At 42.4% G+C, this 10,622-nt stretch overlaps 1 protein-coding gene across 1 annotated transcript; it reads left to right on the top strand.

Moving 5' to 3' along the window:
* The first annotated feature begins 721 nt into the window (after positions 1-721).
* Positions 722-10,602, top strand: wsb2 (WD repeat and SOCS box containing 2). Its single transcript, XM_083979173.1, has 9 exons — positions 722-964; positions 1,253-1,421; positions 3,356-3,555; positions 3,661-3,792; positions 5,019-5,119; positions 6,542-6,738; positions 6,958-7,047; positions 7,143-7,259; positions 9,923-10,602. The coding sequence occupies exons 1-9, from the start codon at positions 892-894 to the stop codon at positions 10,134-10,136; spliced, it is 1,293 nt and encodes a 430-aa protein (XP_083835299.1). The 5' UTR covers positions 722-891; the 3' UTR covers positions 10,137-10,602.
* The last annotated feature ends 20 nt before the right edge of the window (positions 10,603-10,622 follow it).

The raw sequence follows: 10,622 nt of genomic DNA, 5'->3' as shown, positions 1-10,622 counted from the left end.
GCCGTCAGCTGTCCCTGTCAACTGCAGCCACTGATGCTTTCTACACACCGTGATTCCCCCCAACTGAATAAATACAACACATAGCAACACAAAACACACACACAGAAGTAGTAATGTTTCTTCCATCATTTCAGATTTGTCTAAACAGTGATACGGCGTGACAAATATGATATATATAGCTAAACTCTCGTTCGTTACTATTGATCTCATTCAAATTACGTGCTGGTTTTCTACCCGGAAGTAGAATGTAAACAACAAGGCGATTCGGTCTATAATTCAATAAAATGAAAATTAATTAACTTATAAATAAAAATTTTACACTATTTGACTCAGATTTTATATATTTTGTTTTTTTATATACTGGCACCTTGACAGAGATATAAAATAATATAATTTAAATACATTAAACAGTATTTCCTCTGTTGTTCATGTTTATATTTTACATATTTAAAAGAAAAAAGAAAGAAATTATATTGGTATTTCGACATAGACATAAAAAAAATACTCTCGTGGTCAGTTTTCAGAGCTGACCATCATTTTTTAATGATGACAACACTGGGTAACATCTGTTCTCATGACATAAGTGTTTATCAACAGTGGAGCCCGAAGAGCTTAACATAATAATTTAATGCGGTGGGCGTGGCCACAGCTGAGTGAGGTTACGTAATAAAGAAGCAAAAAACGTGATCACGCTGGGGGGAAACGTCGCGGCCAACGGTACAACTGAGTCAGAAGAGACGCATCAGGAAATCAGCTGAACATTGTGTTTCCGTCCGACCTGCACATTTTTCACATAGCATTAGTAACAGCAGAGAGTCGGACCGTGTCCTCCTACCCCCGTCTTTCGATGGCAGTCCGCGGCCGAGCGACGAGCACCGACAACCGGGGAGAATGTTAAAGAGGGAGACGCTGATGATGATGATGTGCTCCACCGCGGAAAACAACGCGGAGATAGTTCCGACATGTAAGTGGAGGATTCTTTTCTTTTTATACTGTCTCTGAGCAACGTAGTTCTGTTGTCATCGCAACCGTTGGTTACCAGGCAGCGGTTGTTAACGCGACCGGGAAAAAAAAGAACGTTAACCTCTGGAGAGTTAACGTTAAAAAAAAATGTCCGACCGACCGACCGACCGACGGATAGCAGGTGGCGACGCCTGTGCTGAGCTGTCAAGCGTCGGCGAGGGGATGAGTGTGTCTGCCTCTGCCTCTGCCTCCGCCGCTGAGTTCACCGTGTCTCTTCCTCCTCTCCCAGCCTCCGACCCTGCGCTCATCCTGGAGCTCAAGACCAGGCGTCCTCCGTCCCTGGTGGGCCGGGCCGGATGCGAGACGTGGAGCGTGGACTTCTCCCCGGACGGCGCCTGGTTCGCCTGGTCGATGGGACACGGCATCGTGTGGGTGGTCGCCTGGCCCCTGGACTCAGAGTAGGTTTAACCACTTTACCTGGACATTTAATCCAGACATGAGGCGTTCAGGTGTCCCTCGTACATTCTGGTTCATGGGGGGAAAAAAACAAAAACAAGGCGGAAATCCCCATATTGTTTTTGCCCGATGATCGATCAGCAAATGTAGTAGGTTTAACTTACCTGTAAACTTACTTACCTTTAACTGAACCTGTAAGTTACATTTGTTTATTTGTGAGGATCCGCATTAGCTGTGCTTTAGAGCAGAGGTCCACATTTAAAACCAGTAGGCTACATTTAAAACATGTATAAAATCATGACATGAATAAGACAAGACAAGTCAACACAAACGTACATCAAATATTTACAGTATGACTCATCATCATAAATCAAAGAACATAATACACTCCAATGCACAGGGGCAGAGTGATAGATATAACATATTATATCTATCGCTCTGCACAGGGGTTATAGCAGGACATTTGGACATTTAATCCAAGCAAGCAGGCAAGAGGCGTTCAGGTGTCCCTCGTACATTCTGGTTTATGGAAAAGCAAGGCAAACTATTGTTTTGTTATTGCCCCATAATCGAATAACAAGTAAAATTTGTTTAACTTACCTGTTTAACCCAGGCAAGCAGGCATGAGGCGTTCAGGTGTCCCTTATTACATTCTGGTATGTGACAGTGGAGGAAAAACGAGGCAAATGTCCTCATAGAGAACTATTGTTTTGTTTTTGCCTGATAATCAATTATATAACGAAGTAGTTTGGCTTATCTGTAGGCTACATTTAATCCATGCATGATGCGTTCAGGTGTTACTCGTACATGCTGGCACATGACCGTAGAGGAGGACACAAGGTGGCTGCAGCTACAGCTTCAAAGAACAGTTATTTTATTGTCTGATTACTGATTAACAAAAGATTACTCGCTTTACTACACATGACAAAGATAAGCAGTCAGCCCTGCACCTCCATAAAATAAAACCTGTTTGTGTTTCTTTTTTTTAGACAGAACAAAAATGAATTTATGATTGACTTTACTATTTAAAGTCAAGTGAAAACAAATTATGACCATAATTGATTTGCATAAATCGCTAAGAACATAATAAAACATTGGTAAAATATAAACTATATATGTCAGTCACATAAGTGTCCAGTTTGCCCAAGACACAGTGATAAAAACCGTGAGGGTAAATCAGGTCAAAAGTCATTGCGCAACAGAGACAGACTTTGGAAAGGAGATATTTGGAAATAATAATAATAAAAAAAACATTGTCTGGAATGAAATGAAACTGGGCAACAACTCTGTTGTGAAATGAAGTATTTCATTACAGTGAGCAGGGAGGGAGATATAAATATCTGTTATGTTATTCTCAGTGTCATGGTTTTATTCGATATTCTGTTTTTTATTTATTCATACAATTATTTATTTTTTAACCTTATAACCTAATACTGAGCATAGTGGGTTTCCGTACCATACGCTCTGTGCTTTAAAACAAGGACCCTGAACAGGCTCAGTCAAATCTAAAAATGATAACTTGTGCGATCAAAGACTGAGTGAGTGAGGAGTCTCATAAACATTGAATGCCACCTTCTGATCAAGGATATTGATCATGTTTGATTCATTTGGGCCGGTATCTTGGTTTGATAACCATCCTCAGTGTTTACACATCATCAGCCCACGATGGAAGAAGCGAAAGCTGGAAAAGTAAACAGTGTGGAGGCAGTAGAGCCAATAACCATCAACCACCGTCTAAATTACAACAGGAAAATACCTTCCGGACTTTCCCTGTCATTATAATCTCACTTTCAGGGTTGTTTACATCTGGCGCTGTTGTGATTGTGACATTTCCAACAGCACTTAAATGCAGCATCATTTAATCTCCCATATCCAGTCTCTCACTGCCTGCACTTGGTGTTCCCCTCTTCCCTCTCTCTCTCTCTCTCCCCCACAGAGACAGTCAGAACGGGGACACGGACCGAGGAGACAAGAGCTTCAGCTGTGGTCACCCAGTGTGGGGCCTCGCCTTCGGGCCCCGGCCCCCGAAATCAGCCGCGGTGCCACGTCCGACTAAGAGATCGTCGTCGAACAACAGCCTGCTCCTGGCCACGGGCTTGGAGAACGGCGTGATCAAAATCTGGAACGTCCTAACAGGTGAGATCTTAACATCTCCGCCTCCGCCGTCTGAGGATGTTCATCTGTGTGCTGCGTTCAGGAACATCAAGTCTGACTTCTAACGTCGCTCTAACACACCTCCAGGCATCGCCGTGTTCGACCTCCACGGACACGAAGGAGTCGTAAGGGACCTGGTCTTCCCTCAGAACGGGACGCTCACACTCGTATCGTCTTCCCGAGACAAGACCTTGAGGATCTGGGACCTGGCGCACAAAGGTGTGTGTGTGTGTGTGTAGTTTGTGTATCGTGTGTTAATAACAGTCTGTTTCACCTCCTCTTCCTCGCTGATACAACTCTATAGTGTTTACTTACCACGGTTTATTTCTGTTTAGAGGTGTGTTTTGTTTCATTTTATCTCTTAAACTGTGACATAACTAGTAGTTTATGATAGATATGCAAACAAGTTTATCATGTGTTATTGATTTTTCAGCCTTTTATGCAGCTATTGATTTGATTTGAGATAACAGAATGAGCTCAGAGGTTTATTTAGTTTGTCATCACCAGGCTGTTGTGGAGAAACGCTCATTGGTACTGTACGTACGGTGGCCCTGAAGGCTCAAAGCACTGAAACTTGACATGCAAAAACACAAATGTGCAGAAAACAACTTCCATCAGTTTGACAACACGTGTGGTGTGCTCCACAACTCACAACACAACAGAAGTGTTTCCACAAAATAGTGCTAATAATGCTAAGCTAACAATATGTATTTACAATAATGTAGACATTATGTGATTTTGACATTATAATAACCAAACAAACGTTAAGAATCCATCACTTATGTATTGTTGTGTGCGTTTTTGCAACTCATCATAACAAATTCAAATTGATAAAGTTGTTTTCTGAATTTGTAGCACGTTTGTGTTGAGTCCTCTGGGCCACCGTACAATATATCGGAGGACACTGTCAAAATTATAACCTGGTGTTTTAACGTTGGGTTCCAGCTATAGATTATATGTCACAATTTTACAGCTCAGCTCAAGTTGTCAGATGTCGGAGTGTCCTTGAACGCCTCTGTAGCTCAGCCAAGATAGAAAAACATGAAGGTGTGAAATGTTCACCCACTGATCAAGTTTCAACTCTCCTCTCATCTCGTCCTGCGGTCGCCAGGAATGTTGGCAATCGATCATGTTATACTTGGACCGATCAAAGAGAACGTGAATCAAAGTTTTTGTTTTTTTCCCTCCTCCTCTTTTTTCTTCTTCTTCTTCTTCATCTCTGTGTATTTGTCACGTCGCCTCTGTGTTTTATCACTGTGCAGCCGAACCTCCTGTTCCAGTGTGAGAAGGTTAAAGTAAACAAATGTTCCTGTTAACACTCATGGGACTCACATCCTCCTCCTCCGCCGCCGCCGCTCCAGGAACTGTTATTCACTGATGCTCCGTTGTCGTCTCTCCCTTTTTCATTTGCTTTACTTTTCTTTCTTTTTATTTTCTGTCTACAGGTAAAACCGTCCAGGTGCTTTCGGGTCACAAAGACTGGATCAGCTGCTGCTGCGTGTCGTCCGACTGCAGCATGATCGCGTCCGTCGGGAGATTCGACAGGGTGAGTGAATTTACTGTAAAGGTTACACAAGCCGGACGTTTCACATCACACGCACACACACACACACACGCACACACACAGCTCCAGTAAATCCTCCTGCATGGAGTTTAATCTCATTCTCTGCTTCGATTTGAGAAATATCCTTCAGTCAGTTCTGTGTCAAATCAGTTAAATTTAACAACTTTTCCCACCATATTTGTGCCAAAAGGACAAATACTCAGCATCTCCTGACTCTGCATAATCTTGAAAATTTAATTTTGAAGTATTTTAAGATACGAGGGGAGAGGACTTTATTGTCCTGGTGGGAAATTTGAGCAGTAGTAAAAAAAACAACACATACATCCATTCATAAAAAAAATACAATACAACAGTAGCCAGCTGGCTCCGTTTGATTGCACGTGCCCATTTACATCATAAAAAAAAAAACAGAACAGATACACATTTACAGTATCTGATCTTTTACTTGTGTAAATAAATATTCATGGAGTTTCAGCTGCTACAAACTCCTGATCAGAAGCTGCTTGAGGTTTAGGAAGACGTGTATCTACATTAACGTCTACATTTAATGGCTTTTGCAGAGAAGGTTCAGTTAGTTAATTTAGTTTCACAGCTTTTGACGACGGTTGTTACCTCGGGGTTGAGCTGTTGGTGCGTTAGGTTCAGTCTGTTGCACAGTCACACCTGAAGCCGCCTGCTGCATGTCTCAGCCCGTCCTGTTTACATTCACACAGCTCAAACTTCACCGTAAATCAGATCACTTGTTTTTTTTAACCTCTGCACTTGGTCCTCCTGTCTGTGTAACTATATTTTAAAGGGATAATTCGACATTTTGGCAAATTGGCCCATTGCCATAATCCCTATAGTTTTAGCAGTAGGTGCAAGCTATTTTTGGAACTGCGGAGCAGAGCCGTGAGCTGCTCAGAGCTACGCTACAGAGGCTAATGGGATATCTTGGTTTCCCTCATCAAACTCATCAAATACACAATCCAACAACTCCAAAACGCTCTGGTGGACAAGTTGTGACCTGCACATTCACCACGCTATGAGATAATAACTGAACATTACAAGACAGAGCTGTTTTAGAGGTAAATGCAGAGACTGCTGCTGAAAAACTGCCTGAAATGGGAACACGCATCAGCGGTTTTGCATGAATTTACCTCTAAAACAACTCAGTCGGTAACGTTCTGTTATTATCTCATAGCGTGGTGAATGTGCAGGTCAAAACTTGTCCAACAGAGCGTTTTGGAGCTGTTGGATTGTGGATTGCCGCTCTGCTTTGCCGTTCTAAAAATAGCTTGCACCGACAATTAAAAGTAACAAACCTACTCCTAAAATTATAGGGATTATGGCAATGGGCCAATTTGCAGTAATGTTGAACTATCCCTTTAAATGTGTGAAAAAAATAACCTGTGCTTTGTTCAGATGGTGTGTCTGTGGAGTCTACGCTCATACACGTTCATCAGAAACCTGACGGGAGGAACGCGCAAGACCCTGTACCTGATGTCCTCCTGTAGCTTCTCTCCAGACGGGGCGCTGCTCGCCACCGCCGCCTTCAGCGGCTCCAGCTGGTGGATCGACCTCTGGGACCCGTACACGGCAGAGAAACTGGCCACTCTGGTGTAAGTTAGTTTAACACGGGCAGGAAAATGCATCTCAGACAACTGGGAATCAAACGCATCTTTATCTGATGAGCTGCCTGAAACTGTGACCTGATTTTTCTCACATCTTGTCCGACCTGGTTCTGTGTCTCGCTCTTCTTTACCGTTTTGTCTATTAAACATTTAAGACTTGAACATGTGGATACAGAACTATATCCTTGTTTCTCTTCTTCTCCGCAGCGACTACTTTGAGGACTACGGGCAAAACCAGATCTCTTCGTTACAGTTCTCTCCCAACGGTTTACACCTGGCCATCGTGACGGACGACAGGTAAGCGCTCCATCACATCTTCACGTCAGATGTTTCCTGCACCGGACAAAATGATTTCAGGAAGATGATGATGTTGTCTTTGTCGCCATCTGCAGAGCTCTTCGGATCTGGGAGCCGGGGAAGACGGGGATGGTGATGCAGACGAAGCTCGACCGAGACTCCAACGGACTCTGCTGCAACTACCATCCACAAGGGGGCGTGGTCGCCACAGGGTAAAAAAAAAATCTATCTCATCTATACACGAATTCGGCGAAATAACCGTTAGTCGAGCAGCCGCCATTACTGCGGTGACAGCTCCCAGTCAGGCAGCGATGATTTCTGTGCGCGAAGCGGGCATTTGAATGCAAGCGCCAAGAAGTGGACCTTTTCTCTTCTGTAAACATGTCTAGGAAGGCTGGGAGGACATGTGCCGTCCTCGACTGCTCTAATATCAGCAAAACACAGCCCCTTACTTCAGGAGGAGTGTCCGTGTTTAGACCGTAACGTTACGTACAGCGTGTCAGCAGCAGCAGCAGCAGCAGCAGCAGCCGCCAGCGACGCAGTCACAGCTGACCTGTACAACCTGGCTACTCTCCCTTCTCACCGTTACCTTCACATCGTGTGGACGGTCTGTGAATGTCTCACTGATCCCTTCAGTATGATGTGATCATGGTCGTCTAAAAGCCGGTGTAAAATATGTCCGACCCATCCGGAGCTCAGGTAATTTTGACCATAAATCAGAGACCTGTAATTGACGTTTTTTCTGATCATCGGAGGCCAGCTGATCAATAAAATATTCTTGAATATCTAAAACAAAGCAAAAGTTGTTGTTGTTTTTATAATCTTATTCATGTAGCCTGTCCACATGATTAAATATCCCGCTGCTGGCTACGTCAGCACGCATAACGTACCGGTATGTTATTGTTTATGATACAGTCTCTTATCTCCCTGTTACTCTAATCCTTCCTGCTAATCACTCAAACAAATGATTAATTACTAAATGAATATTGGTATTCATGTAAGATACCTTAATCAGTTACTGGGGGGCACTAAACATCACAAATGCAGCCTATTTATGATGCTGTCATAGAGAATCAGTTTACTATGACTGACACATGTCACCGCAGCAATGGCGCCGCCGCAAGATGGCGGCATACACAAATCGCTCACCGAATTCGTGTATAGAAAGATGGTTTTAAAATGTTTAAATTGAAATATAGTAAATTTTAAAAGAAAGAAAAAGTACGATCACAACTTAAAACTTAAAATATACAATATAAAATCCAAATCTGTGCTGTTGTTCCATGTAAAATGTTTGCAGCACAAACTGACACTTTGATTTTTGATTGGCAGCGAGTGGTGGTGGTGGGGGGTGGGGTGCGTCAATCTGACAACATCCACAGCCCACACAGACACGCACATTGTGTCTTTCATTCAGCTGCTTTTTCTTTTTTTCCTTTTCTTTTCTTTTCAAATCAGTGGCTAAAATATTCCCAAGTGTTTACAATACACATTTGACCCATTTTCAACACGTCAAACTCCTTTTGATGTTGTTTAACTGACAAATTGTTTTCAAATGTTGGCTCAACTGTCTCACATGCAAACATTTCAATCTTAAGATATTATTTTTTTTGCATGTTTTCATGTTTTGTATGTTTGTTTTTTTTAGAGCGTTAAAGGTATAGTATGTAGGAATTACCCCCATCTAGCGGTGCGGTTGCATATCGGAACGTATTCTTGATGTTGCATTCACGTGAAATCGGGCAGACGTCAGACAGACAACAGACACTGCATGTAACAGGATAAACAATACAGGCGTGACAATATGTTGTCATGGTGATGTCGTATTGTTTATCTGACCCACGTTTTACCGTCTTTTTCTCGTTGAGTAAAATGACATCCGGTTGGTTTGCCGACGGCCGTCTGTCTGACTGCACCTGAATGCAACATCAGTGCCTCCGTCCTTCCTCACACTACACAGTGGTGACAGTTTTAACAGGCGCTACCTGGAAAACTTTCTCCCCGAGCCGACAGCTCTGGTGAGTTTCCGTGGTTACCTACGGTCACGTTGCCACTGAACGTTAAAAAAAAATGGCGATGCAACATGGCCGCCTCGGTTCGGTGCGTCGCCCACTTATGTATTTGTAACGACTTGTAACAACTCATTCTAACGTATACGAGAAAGCTTTCATTTGTATGCAGGTGTGATTCGACTTCAGCGAAATACGTGTTTATGAAAGCGATATTTGATTTTTGCTAATACAGGGTTCCTACAGCTTAAGCCAAGTTAAATTTAGACTTTTTTAAAGCCACTTGAAATGAAATTTAAGACCGACTTCATAATAAACACAAATGCAGAAAAAAGAAGAAAAAAAACACCACATCAATTACATAGGGATAGGGACAATTTTACCCACTTCCAAGGTAAAGTGACTGCTAGATGGACATTGGATTCTGTCTCTTTCCAGCTGTCCTTTCAAAATAAATGCATAAAAAGTCCGAAAAAAAAAAAAAAAACACTGACTCGGGAGCTGGTAGCGGTGAGAAATTTAGCGTTGACGGCCGCCACTAACTTCTCTGTCGGAATGTTACCAATTATTTAGAGATTTGAGACTAATTACAACCATAAAATACCACTTACCATGTGTTAACATTTTTAAGAGTTTTGAAAATTTGATTTAAGACATTTTAATGCCAATTAAGGCCTTGTTTTTAGATTAATGAATTTAATGCCTTTTAAGACTTTTTAAGGATCCGTAAGAACCCTGTAATAAAAAGCCAAATAAGTTACATACTGGGGCTTTAATATAAAGCTCAGTTCTCAGCCTGTGATTCAACTCCAACACTAACTGCATGTCGTCCTCCTCCTCCTCTTCTTCCTCCTCCTCTGCATCAGAACCAGAGACGGCCACGTGCGGTTCTGGCGGGCGCCCAGGACGGTGCCCAGCCTGTGCCACCTGTGCCGATCCATCCTGCGCGATTCGGTGTCCACGCACCAGATGGAGCCGCTGCCCCTCCCCAAGAGGATCCTGGAGTACCTCACCTACAGAAACATCCCCGAACGCCTCAAGACGTGTCCGTCCTCGGAGGAAGAGGAGTGGGAAGGTTAAATATGAACATTTAACAAAAAATAACAAACTAAAAAAACAAACAATGCAACTGGCAATTTACAGCAAGTGATTGTTCTACACTGACTCATGATAAAAACAAACTGCCTTTTGTTCGTTTGTTGATTTAACGAGAAGCTTCCTCAGCTCGATTTATCACAGGAAGCTCCTCAACGTCATCACAACACTTCTGCACTAAAGGATTATTTCATTTACTGCACTACCACTTACAAGACGACGCATAAAACTCACGTGCTTACCGGACTTGAATGTCACAATTTTATACTTATACTTAAATTAATTTATTGTGTAAATATCATGTATATGCATTTCTAATTTTTGTTTTATCATCATGGAAACAGCACACGACGCACTACCACTGTAACAGCACATTGTTAATTGTTAATATATATATAAAGATGTAAACTGGACTTATAGGAAATAGTTTTATTAAACAGATGCAAACATTTACATGGTCATGGTCTGGTT

This window comes from Trachurus trachurus (assembly GCF_905171665.1).
Source record: "Trachurus trachurus genome assembly, chromosome: 9".
Taxonomy (NCBI): Eukaryota; Metazoa; Chordata; class Actinopteri; order Carangiformes; family Carangidae; genus Trachurus; species Trachurus trachurus.
The sequence above is the reverse complement of the archived record's forward strand: the minus strand, read 5'-3'. Positions and strand labels throughout refer to the sequence as shown.